The sequence below is a fragment of the Salminus brasiliensis genome, chromosome 14 (assembly GCF_030463535.1).
Source record: "Salminus brasiliensis chromosome 14, fSalBra1.hap2, whole genome shotgun sequence".
Classification (NCBI taxonomy): Eukaryota; Metazoa; Chordata; class Actinopteri; order Characiformes; family Bryconidae; genus Salminus; species Salminus brasiliensis.
This window is the reverse complement of record NC_132891.1, coordinates 36,846,693-36,859,035: the sequence shown is the minus strand read 5'-3', so window position 1 is coordinate 36,859,035 and position 12,343 is coordinate 36,846,693. Positions and strand designations below refer to the sequence as shown.

The following is a 12,343-nucleotide window of genomic DNA, read 5'->3' as shown; positions in this document are numbered from 1 at the left end:
ATTATCTGTGTTCTGTGTGTGTGAGTAGATTATCTGTGGTGTGTGTAGATTATCTGTGGTGTGTGTGTGTAGATTATCTGTGGTGTTTGTGTGTAGATTATCTGTGGGGTGTGTGTAGATTATGTGTGGTGTGTGTGAGTAGATTATCTGTGGTGTTTGTGTGTGTAGATTATCTGTGGTGTGTGTGTAGATTATCTGTGGTGTGTGTGTGAGTAGATTATCTGTGGTGTGTGTGAGTAGATTATCTGTGGTGTTTGTGTGTGTAGATTATCTGTGGTGTGTGAGTAGATTATCTGTGGTGTGTGTGTGAGTAGATTATCTGTGGTGTGTGTGTGTGTGTGTAGATTATCTGTGTTCTGTGTGTGAGAGTAGATTATCTGTGGTGTGTGTGTGTGTGTGTAGATTGTCTGTGGTGTGTGTGTGTAGATTATCTGTGGTGTGTGTGTGTGTGTGTGTGTGTGTGTAGATTATCTGTGGTGTGTGTGGGTGTGTGTATGTGTGTGTGTGTGTAGATTATCTGTGGTGTGTGTGTGTGTGTGTGTGTGTGTAGATTATTTGTGGTGTGTGTGTGTGTGTGTGTGTGTATATTAAAGGTTGTGTTGTTTTTGTTTACAGAGAAGTTTAAGGTGGTGGTTCCGGATGCTCCTGTTGTCGGTGTTTTTGGTTCTGGGGTGGTTCTGCCGTGTTCTGTCCGACAGTGGGAGGGTCAGACCATGAACGCTGAGGATATGACTGTTACCTGGTCCAGATCAGACCTGACAGATTCAGTGGTTCATCAGTATGGAAATCATAAAGATCTAAACACAGATCAGATTCCTCAGTACAGAGGGAGAACCTCTGTGTTTATAAAGGAGCTACAGAGAGGAAACACCTCACTGAGTCTCTCCAACATTCGCCTTTCTGATGAAGGACTTTACAGCTGCACTGTTGAGAGCAGACACTGGGAAGATAAACGCTCAGTTGATCTCAGAGTTGAAGGTAAAAATCATGTCAGTTCAGATGTGTTGTAAAATAATATTGCTATTTTAATAAATATTTATATGAGGGTAATTCATCTCACACTGTCTCATATTTTACTGAATTCCTCCACAGTTATTGGATCTCAGCCAGTGATCACTGTGGAGAGCTATGACTCAGAGACGGTCAGTTTACTGTGTAAATCTGAAGGCTGGCGTCCTGAACCTGCTCTTCAGTGGATGAACAGTAGAAGAGTTAATCTGACTGCAGAAGAAACAGAAACACAGCGAGTAGCTGATCTCAGTTACAGTGTGAAACGTCGTATGACTGTAAACCGCAGTGACATCGACACGTTCTTCTGCAGAGTGACACAGAGAGACCACAAGAAGGAGGGAGACATCACAGCTGCTGCCATCTATGGTGAGTTACTCGACTCTGCTGAAGTATGTGTGTGTGTTTATCTATACGGGAGAAATTCACATCAGAGGAAGCTCTGCTTCTGTCTGAACCTCAGACTCTAACAGAGTGACCAGACCAGATCAGCTTGTGTAAGACAGGAGAAGATGACAGGTGGGATGGGGTGGGCTGGCACTGCAGTAATAAACAGGAAGGCAGCCTGATTTTATTGTAAACATGCTGAGTCGAAAAAAACTACGATTAACACTGTTCTACTGATATAGTCATAATATCATAATATAATAATCGTTATAATCATTGTGTACTATAGCTTAATATAGTCATAGCAGAGATAATCAGAGTAATGAGAGTGATGGTAATATGAATAGTGACAGATTAAAAAGTTAAGAGTCTATTTAGGTTTGAACATGGTCATTAGGCAGGTAGCAGTGGCAGGAGGGTGGGCAGCTGGTCTGGCATGGGTGGTAGGGGAGCCTGGTGGTCAGTCTGGTGGGTGGCAGCTGGTCTGATGCAGGTAAAGGGGACCCCAGGTGTATCCCCATGTGTAATACAGCCTCAGGCAGTGTGGAAAGGGGCAGAGAGAGTTTTCATGTCATTTCGGGTGTCAAGCTAAATGCCTGTTCTCTGTCATTAACTTACTGTGGTAATTATAGATTTATTACTCAGTCTGCTGTTAGTTAATCAGTCTGCTAACTACACTTTGTCTTGCTGATCTTGAACAATCCTGGAAGTCTCCTCTTTTCCCACGTGTTGAAATGTGTAACTGTAAAGGAAGTTGTTTTGAGTCTTTGTGACTTGTTCTAGATCTGGTGGCCCCTTTTTGGAAATTAATTGCCATCAGTGTTTCAGTTCTGCTGCTGGTCGCACTGAGTGGCTTCATCATCTACAACTGTCCAGGTAGTTACATTACTTTTCTTATATTCCAAGTATTGGGACACCTGTTCATTCACTGTTTCTTCTGAAATCAAGGGGATTAAAAAGAGTTTCTCCTGCTTCTGTTGGAGTAACTGTCTCTACTGTCCAGGGAATTCAGCCACAAAACCATTAGTGAGGTCAGGGTGTTAGATGATTGATCACCACCCCACCACCACCCACCCACTCATCCCGGCGCTCCACCATCATTCCAGAGAACACAGTTCTTCCACTGCTCCACAGCTCAGTGCTGGGGGGCTTTATACCCCTCTAGTCCACGCCTGGCATTAGACAGCATGGAGCCAATAGGGTCATGATGATGATCTGCTCCAGAGAGTCCTATTCTATTGGCAGTACTTCTTCTCTACAGGGACTAGACAAGCTGTGTGTGCATCTGCACATCTGAGTCAGCAATGGGTGCAGCTTAAAGTAGCTGAATGTGTTTATTAAAAATAGAGAAGGGAAATCAGCCACTGGCGTGTTAGTGAGGCACGACTCTAAAATAGTCTACCAGAGAAGATCAGAGGGAGATTGTGAAGAGAGTGTTAAAAAGTGTGGTTAATGTAGATCAGCCCACAAACAGCGCGGCCTGCATGTGAGGCTTTTCACCCAGCCAGTCGTACAGAAAGAAACTTGGCTAATACAGAAGCACACACTGCCACCTTCCAGCAGGTCCCTCCAGCGCACTGACATTCAGCCTCTTCAAACAATAAACCAAAGAGAATTAGGGTGGAATATACCTGACAGCACAGAGCAAGACGCCGACACATCACCACTGCAGCTCTACACGCTGGGAGGAGAACGCTAACTGCTAATTCTGCTACCTCAGCTAACAGACACCTGTGTGATGGAGGAGAGGGAGGAAGGTTATGCTCTCTGGACTCCTGGACACTGACGGATGGCTGTGGCATCACCAGCTATACGACCTGTGACCAGTGCTTAGACAGCTGTGTGACTGAATGAATTACATGTCTTCTCATGTACTGATGCTCCTGTGCAATGTACACCATTGATAAGATGTAGGAAGATATATGTCCAAATGTTTGTGGACAGCCCTTCTAATGAATGCATTCAGCTGCTTGTCTAGTCCCTGTAGAGAAGAAGAACTGCCAATAGAATAGGACTCTCTGGAGCAGATCAACATCATGACCCTATTGGCTCCATGCTGCCTAATGCCAGGCGTGGGCTAGAGGGTATAAAGCCCCCCAGCATTGAGGAGCTGTGGAGCAGTGGAAGAGCTGTGTTCTCTGGAATGATGGTGGTGGAGCTCCATCCAGTACTTTTGGGATGAGTTGGGGATGATGAGGTGAGGTGGTGATCATCATCCAACATCCTGACCTCACTAACACTCTTGTCACTGAATGCAATCAAATCCTTACAGCAATGCTGCTCCAAAATCTAGTAGAAAGTCTTCTTCTCTGAACAGTAGAGGCAGTTACTCCAACAGAAGCAGGATGAGCTTTTTTAAAAAGAATAAAAAAAAATGAATAAAGAATGAATGATCAGGTGTCCCAATACTTTTGTCCATCTCAATTTTTCTTTTTGAGTAAAGTAATTGAACAGTGATGTGTTTAAACGTATCTCAACAGAAGGCCTCCAAGAACCCGTCCTCTCTCCTGCTCAGTGGACACGGGTGCAGTTCACGCTTCTGCCAGAAGAGGAGCTAGATCAGGTTAACCTGAGAAAGTATGACCTGTTGGAGGAAGGCTTTTAGGAGCTGTAGAAGGATCATGCAGAGAAGCTGGGAGAGCACTTCAGTAGAAATGATAGTTTCAGGAGGTTTGGGCCCCTAATTAAAATGTTGTAAGCACAGAGGCAGAACTGTGCTTTTTGGGGATTAGTAGTTTATAAGTGTATTAATTTATAATATTTAAATGACACGTCAGTACTTAGCTATGTTTGTTTTAGAAGTATCATTTTTGAGGAGTAGTGTGAACAGGAGAGATGTAATCTTCACATAATGACTAATGACTTTATAAAGAATTTAATCTGCTATTAAAAACAGTACATTAAACACATCACACCAGACAGGACACACCGCAGTAAATCACAGATTTACAGGCTGTTTGTAAACATATATAAATTATATTATATTTGTATCTCATCTTTTTTGTTGCTCTTATTTACTGCAATAAATTCATTAAATACATTTGTCTGTGCTCTTCCCTTCACAACGTCCCTGTATGTTATTGTTATTATTATTATTATTATTATTATGATGAATATTAAAAAAAACTGTTTTCTGCAACAGTCGCTACTCGCTGTTTTGACCACCAGGTGGCACTAACGTTCTGCTGTTAACTCTATAAATATATTATTATATTTTATTATTGAGTCACATTTTGACTTTTGTTTGTCAGTGCATTTATTTTACTAATATCTTTTCTCACAGTCAAGCACAGGAGAAAAGAATGACATCAACAAACAAACAAACAAACAAATAAACAAATAAATTGATAAACACAGAGAGGAACAAACACAGCAGATTAAGGTGAACAGCAGTCGATCATCACACCAACATCAATCAACTGTCAGCACTCAAAGAACAATGATCAAAGAACATGCTGTGTGATTCTCTCTCTCTCTCTCTCTCTCTCACACACACACACACAGGGAGGAGCACAGTGACAGATTAAGGGGCAGAGAGGTGCAGGTCAGCAGGGGGCAAGTAGGGACCCTCAATCAGTCAAATGCCTCACTCCAAATGAGAGCTGGGCAGCGTGTCACTGTTATCAGTTTATCAACAATAATAAACATTTTTGGCACTAAAATAAACTCAAAATCCCTCCAATAAGAAATAATGAGTGATTGTGAGTGTCTACAGCCTCTCAACATACTGGCATCACACACACAACAATACTGATGATCAGTTTTAGTGATACTGATCAATAACTACTATTATAGCCATAATAACACTCTATTGTTACCATGGTGATACAATTACACTGTAAGATTCCCTTAATCCAGAGCGCAGCAGCTAGGCCTTTAACAGGAACCAGAGAAAGCCGAGCCGCCTGCTGAACACCTCACACCTGTACTGGCCTCCCTTCACTGGTTACCAGTTTAACTTTACTTTGGTTTAAAGATTTTATTACTGGTGGTTTAAAGCTCTAAAGGGTGTCAGTCTGACCCGTTTCTGACCTCTTGAGCTCTGGGGTGTTTTAGGATCTTCTAATCAGCTGCTTTAGGACTAGTCCTCCCCCCCCCTGCATACGGATCATCTACAGCTGATGCTTCACGTCACTCCGTCTGATCTGATTCTTGTCTTTCAGAAAAGACCTCAAATCCCACCAAAACCAACCAGCCAATCAGTTCTGGTTGTCAATCAGTTCTTTTTTTCTAAAAAGTATTAAGGCTAAATAAATAAATAAATAAATAAATAAATTTAAAGAAGACCCAGAAAGAATGTGTCACTAATAACATGCAGAGAGAACACTTCCACAGATTTCAGACAGCCAGTTAACTACAGTAATCAGAACACACACACACACACACACACACACACACACACGTACTGTGCCTACACTGGAATGTACTCTTCATATAATCTGAACATCAGTTATATTTTATTAATATTGTAGAAATAAGATTATGAGATTTCTGGGCTGCAGCTGCTTCGTGAGGACAGGAACCACAGCCCAGCGCGTTCAGCCAATCACATGCTGTAACTAAGTGTGAGAGGGAGGGGAGTTGAGGGGACGTTAACGGGCCATGTTAAGCTGGCTTTGGTCACTCAGGGTAAAAAGGCAGGATCCTGGTTGGATTTGCTTCAGCAGGATTCTGCTAATTACAGCAGCCATTACTATTAAAGAGCTAATGACCTTCTACTACTGATCCCTTACAGTAAAAACAATGCCTGATACACACACCTATACACACACACACACACACAAATGTGGACAAAAGTATTGGGACACCTACTCATTCATTCTTTTTTCTGAAATCAAGCAGATTAAAAATAGTTTCTCCTGCTTCTGTTGGAGTAACTGTCTCTACTGTTCAGAGAAGAAGACTTTCTACTAGAATTTGGAGCAGCATTGCTGTGAGGATTTGATTGCATTCAGCAACAAGAGCGTTAGTGAGGTCAGGATGTTGGATGATCATCACTCCACCTTATCATCCCCAACTCATCCCAAAAGTACTGCATGGAGCTCCACCATCATTCCAGAGAACACAGTTCCAGAGAGTCCTATTCTATTGGCAGTACTTCTGCAGGGACTAGACTAGCTGTGTGTGTGCATTTGCACATCTGTGTCAGCAGTGGGTGCAACTTAAAGTAGCTGAATGCATTCATTAGAAGGGCTGTCCACAAACATTTGGACACATAGTGCCCTGCAGTAGTGAAGTAGTGCCCTGCTCCAGTGCCCTAAAGTAGGTGGATCTGGAGCAGGTCCACAGGGGCAGGGCAGGAGTGTGGGTCAGGTTCAGCTGCTTGAGTGACAGATGACTGTTGAACACAGCCTTCTGCTCATCAACAGACCCAACGAGCCAATCAAGGCTAAGCTGAATACAACCTAACACTGACACCCTTCACCACACACACACACACACACACACACCCTGCAGCTCATTATTGCACTGTGACTGCTCACCCTCCAGCTATACATTATTGATTATTGATCCCCTACAGCATCAAAACCCCAGTGTCCTTCTGATAGTATTAGCTTTTAACAGGTTCACACAGTGAAGATGTATGGATGCAGCACTGACTTAAACTGGTTAAACTGGTCAAATGAAACACAATAAGGTGCTGAACTGGACATACACCATTCCCCTTACATTTATATGAACAGCAAGCCACACCTCAGATCCGCACGAGGTAAAGTCTAAAAGCTTCTGTGCCCAAAAAACATCTTTTTGTTTAAAAGTCAATTGGAGAGAATTTTACCCCAGTATCCACATCTGCAATGATGCAAGATGCCCAAAACAGCCAGAAACAGAGTCCCAGTGGTCCCAGTTCTAGACTGCTACAGCTACTGCATGCAGGACGTCAACAAAAACACCACAAGACAAGTGCACAGACTGAGCACACTCACACCCGGAGAGATTAACAAAAGAAAGCAGGGAGCTGAACAGCCACAGTCACCAGCTGAGAGGAGACGCCCCCTACAGACCAGTTTCCACACTGAAGTCCAAGCTCTTAACTGGGAAAGCTGGCCGATGGTCCTGCAGGTCAGTGCAGAACCCCTCTCTAAACACAAAACCAAACACACACACACACACACACACAGAGACCGACCACCTGAGCTGCTCTAAACACAAACACTTCAGAGTGTGACATTATGTTCACTGTCCCTATCATCTTCATCTTTATCATCATCTTCATCCTCTTCCTCCTGGCCTGATCTCCGTGGCAACAGATCAACAGAGACAGTATTGAAAGAGTAGCACAGATGCACAGCGAATGCAAACCGGGTCGCTAGGCAACAGCAAGGATGAGCAGCGCGCAGTAGGAGAGGCCTAGTGGGTCAGAGGCACCAGGATGTCCACGTAGTTGATGGGGAAGAAACCCGACTTGCCGTGGATCATCCCCTCATACCAGTTATCGTCAATCTGATTGGTCAGAATGATGATGTCACCCTCCTTAAATGTCACAGCTCCCCCTCGTTCTCCGGATCAAAGTCATACAGAGCCCGACAACACGGCTGATCAAGAGGGGCTGCAGAGAGAGAGAGAGACAGAGAGGGAGAAAGAGAGAGGGAGAGAGATGTAGCCTGTAAAAATGTAAGCCATAATGCAACTGAATCTGACGTGTGTGTGTGTGTGTGTGTATGTGTGTGTACCGGGAGATCTTGCAGGTGATTTAGCGGTGTGTATTCCTCCGTTGTGGTTTTCGCTGGGTAACTGCAGCTCCATGCGCAGTTTGGCAATGTATTCAATCCTGGGCTTACTGGAGGCCTCCTTTATCCTGCATTACACACACACACACACACACACACACACACACACACACATTTAATACGTACTCCAACTATGGATCTTACATTGGCCAGTTTAATAGAAACACAGACTATATACATTCACTTGTGTTTACAGTGAACAGTTGCCTCTTACCTGCATAATGTAGCAGCCCCCCTCTATCCTCCTCTACCCCTTCTACCCTCCTCTACTTCACTGTTACCCCTGCTACCCTCCTTTGGCACAAGGGTGACTTTCTCAGAGAGCTGCTGGAGAACATCAGCGGCCTGCCTGTGATACTCCAGCTGAGCTGTCACCAGCGCTGCCAACTGACCTGCTCTATCTGCACACACACACACACACACACACACACACACACACACACACACACAGACATATATATACTTCAGAGTAAAGCTTATGTTTGTGGACACCCTTCTAATGAATTCATTCAGCTGCTTTAAGTTGCTGAGACAGATGTGCTAATTGACAGCTTGTCTAGCCAATAGAATAGGACTCTCTGGAGCAGATCAGCATCATGACCCTATTGGCTCCATGCTGCCTAATGCCAGGTGTGGGCTAGAGGGGTATAAAGCCCCCCAGCATTGAGGAGCTGTGGAGCAGTGGAGGAACTGTGTTCTCTGGAATGATGGTGGAGGAGCTCCATCCAGTACTTTTGGGATGAGTTGGGGATGCTGAGGTGAGGTAGGGTGGTGATTGTCATCTAACATCAAGACTGCAATCAAATGCTCTTAAATCTAGCAGAAAGCTTTCCCTGGACAGTAGAGACTACTTACTCTTTTTAGATACTTTTAATACTTCAAAAGATCCAGTGAGTGAGTAGGTCTCTTCATACTTTTCTCCAGAGGGTGTATCATTTATGAAGCACCCTGAAGCTGTCTGAGCACATTTTCAATATCACTGCTGTGGACATGTGGAAGAGTAAACACACACTGGGAGTGAGAAACAGTAGAGAGTGAAGGAGAGAGAGAGGGGGGTGTCCTACATCACTCTCCAGCAGGTTGAACATGCTCTGCTCTGCGACCTCTTTGGACTCGTCAAACTTCTCCAGCGCCTGCTTGATGTCCTCCTCAGTTACTTTGCCCTGACGCTTCTTCTTATAGTCAAAATCCAGACGCCGACCCTCCATCTTCTTCAGGTGGTGCTGGAGAGACAAACACACACACACACACACACACACACACACCAGAGCTTCAGTCAAGACCCTTCAGACCAAATCTAAATTCTTTAGTTATTACTGTGTTCAGTTATTATGTAACACAAGCAGCTTCAGTCCCTCCTCAGTAAAGATCTCTCCACAGTGAAAAGAGTAACCTTCAACAGGCGGAGGACTCTCTCCAACAGCCAATCAGATTTCCCCTGGGACCACCCCCCTGCCCTCAGGACGGCTGTGTACGTATCAACTAAATAAAATCAGTGTGTGAACAGTAACTGTGTGTGTGTGTGTGTGTGTGTGTGTGTGTTTTACCTGAATCTCTTTGATGTCTTTGTCGTGCAGGTTCTGGAGCGGGTCAATGCAGTTCTGTTTGACTTCCATATCTAACGCATCCTTCACCTCCCCTAGCTCCCACATCACCTCGAGCATCGGATAATTGGAGACTCAGAATTGTTGCTGATTGGCGGGAGTAAGAGAGCGAGAGGGTGAGCTGAGTGGTTGATATGGGATCCGAGTTGGTTGCTATGGTACTGGTACTGGTTGTTGAGAACTGAGTAAACAAGTAAATGAGTGTGAGAGTGATTCAGCAGTGAAAAGAACTTTCTTTCAAAGGAGCATTTCTATTGGTCTATTCTTCATGAATGTCTAATAAAGAAGATCTGCCACATCTGAAACTGAGATACAAGGATTTTGCACCAATATTGTTCTTCAATTCTACATTTATGTGGATTCAGAAATATATTGATGAAAAATCAATACAGGGAAAGAGATCAGAAAATAATTTTAAGATAATTATGACAACAGATGAGTATAGTGATGAAAAAGCTACTAAATCCTTAAATATAGTAATAATTCTGTATTAAAAGCAAACAAATCATAAAATCAAACAAATTAATAAAAATAAACAAAATATACAAATAAAAATAAACAGAACCTTCTCTGAGGGTCAGAGTGATAACAGTGGGGATATGGGGTTAAACTGGTGAATCAATGTGTGTGTGTGTGTGTGTGTGTGTGTGTGTGTGTGTGTGTTACCAAAGCTGGACTCCTCTCCGAGTTCCCGGCCGAATTTCTGCATTGCGTCTCCGAGCACGCTCTCGGCCTGCGGGTATCCTGGCCCTTTCTCCTGACCACGGATCTTAGACATTGTGTTTATCATACTGAGCTTCGCCCTGGATGCTGTAGTGCGCGCACACACACACACACACACACACACATTTCATTTAAATAAATGTATGAAATATACAAAACAACCATAACCAATAATAAACTAAATGACTAATAAACAGTATATCGTCACCTTAGCCTGCAACACACACACACACACACACACACACACACACACCGCACTAACCTGGGTTTGGTTGTAGGTATTCTGTAGTTAGTCTAGTCATGATGTCCAGCACTGCTCTGCTTGTGGTGTCCCATTTCTACATAACCAACACACACACACACACACATGTACACACACACACACAGTTGGTGTGGTTTTGCACAATTCTGATACAATAAGAACAACTGTCAGATGTCAAGTAGTGAAAATGGAGATAGGAGGTTTCTGAGTGACAGCAACAACGTGCTTTCCGTCAGCAGTTCTGCTTCGTCTGGTGCTTCATCACAGAAACATCACTGTCCTCTTTTTACCTTTTCCATTTCTTTAAAGTCATCGTCAAGTTTAGTGCCTTCTGCTCCTCCAACCTTCTCACTTACTTTCTGTAAGAAACACACACACACACACACACACACACACACATACATACACCTCGTCTAAAGCATCTAAAGCACACAGCTGTTGTTCACTGACTTATTAAGTCAATTAAACAGCTTTCCTATCAGATACAGAATTTACTGTTTTATTTGTATTGTTGTTTAAGTAGTAGTAGTGTGTGCTTATTATTAGTAGTACTAGTAGCAATAGTAGTATAGTTATTATAGGATATATATATATAACATATAATTATAATCATAAATGAATAAAATATAAAATATTATTATAATCACCGTCATTCCTGTTGTTTTTGTCTAGCAGATATACAATGTTATGTAAGTTTGTCTAAACTTCCTTTGTTAATGTTCTGAATATAAATAAGTAAATAAATGATCTATAAATATGCAATTTTTAAATGACATTTTACTGTACTTTTTAACCAGTTTCTAAATATTTACACATTATTTCTAAGTATTTAAACATAACAGATTAGAATAATATCTGTATTGTAGTCATGACGACCGACGCCTGGTTCCCATCACCACCACTGTAAAGAGATCAGAGGGTAAACTACACCCTCAGTACAGCACGCGCTATTTCCCATATTTCACTTCCAGTAAATAAACAGTCATTAAAACTGTGCAGGGCTGTGATCTCTGTTTACAAACCATGTCATTTGATCAGGGTATCCAAACTTTTGCATCAGACTGTCTTAGTATTGACCCATAAATCCCCGTTGACTGTTTAAGGCACAGCGCCCCCTGTAGGCAGTAAGAGTAACTGCTGATGAACACAGCAGGAGCTGGTGTGTGAGAATGGAGGAAGATGAAGGTGGGGTGAGGGATGAAGAGCTCTCTGACCCCTCTGTATCTCTATAACGTTGCCTCTCACTCCGGACACTGGACACACAGAGACGAGCTGGAGACGGTAGCGGATCAGTAGCCGGAGGAGAGGCCCCCGACCCCGGGCTCCGGTATGATCATCAGCGGGAGCAGATCTTACCTGCGTGGCTTTGTGGAACTGCTTCTTCAGCCCCGCCAAAGACATGACCGGAGCTGCGGAGAGGCGGGGCCGCGGAGAGGCGGAGCTGCTGCTGCTGCTGCGGGAGAGCGCCTCTACTCCATCCGGGATACCGAGCGGCGCCTGACGTCACAGCCCCTCAGCTACCATCAACATCCCCCTCTCTAATAGTGTAACAGTGCCCCTCACATCTGCCCCCCCCCTCACCTGTTCACTGTTTTACTTCACCTGAAAAACATTTTCAGCCTTCATCA

The 12,343-nt window shown here is 43.6% G+C and overlaps 3 protein-coding genes across 3 annotated transcripts in view; 2 read left to right on the top strand and 1 right to left on the bottom strand.

The window, feature by feature from the left end:
- LOC140577237 (butyrophilin-like protein 8) overlaps nucleotides 1-12,343 on the top strand; it is a 161,721-nt gene that overhangs the window by 1,526 nt on the left and 147,852 nt on the right. The gene's annotated exons all lie outside the window — the stretch shown is intronic.
- On the top strand, nucleotides 714-4,345 carry LOC140577427 (butyrophilin-like protein 8). The gene is made up of 4 exons (XM_072697406.1): nucleotides 714-978; nucleotides 1,093-1,377; nucleotides 2,179-2,271; nucleotides 3,876-4,345. Exons 1-4 carry the CDS (start codon nucleotides 714-716, stop codon nucleotides 3,998-4,000), a joined length of 768 nt encoding a protein of 255 aa, XP_072553507.1. The 3' UTR covers nucleotides 4,001-4,345.
- sh3gl2b (SH3 domain containing GRB2 like 2b, endophilin A1) lies at nucleotides 7,477-12,116 on the bottom strand. The gene is given in 10 exon segments (XM_072697118.1): nucleotides 7,477-7,878; nucleotides 7,881-7,945; nucleotides 8,070-8,194; nucleotides 8,428-8,529; nucleotides 9,189-9,349; nucleotides 9,674-9,804; nucleotides 10,397-10,540; nucleotides 10,716-10,791; nucleotides 11,006-11,074; nucleotides 12,072-12,116. Coding segments are annotated over 10 exon segments (1,050 nt in total). The 3' UTR covers nucleotides 7,477-7,746.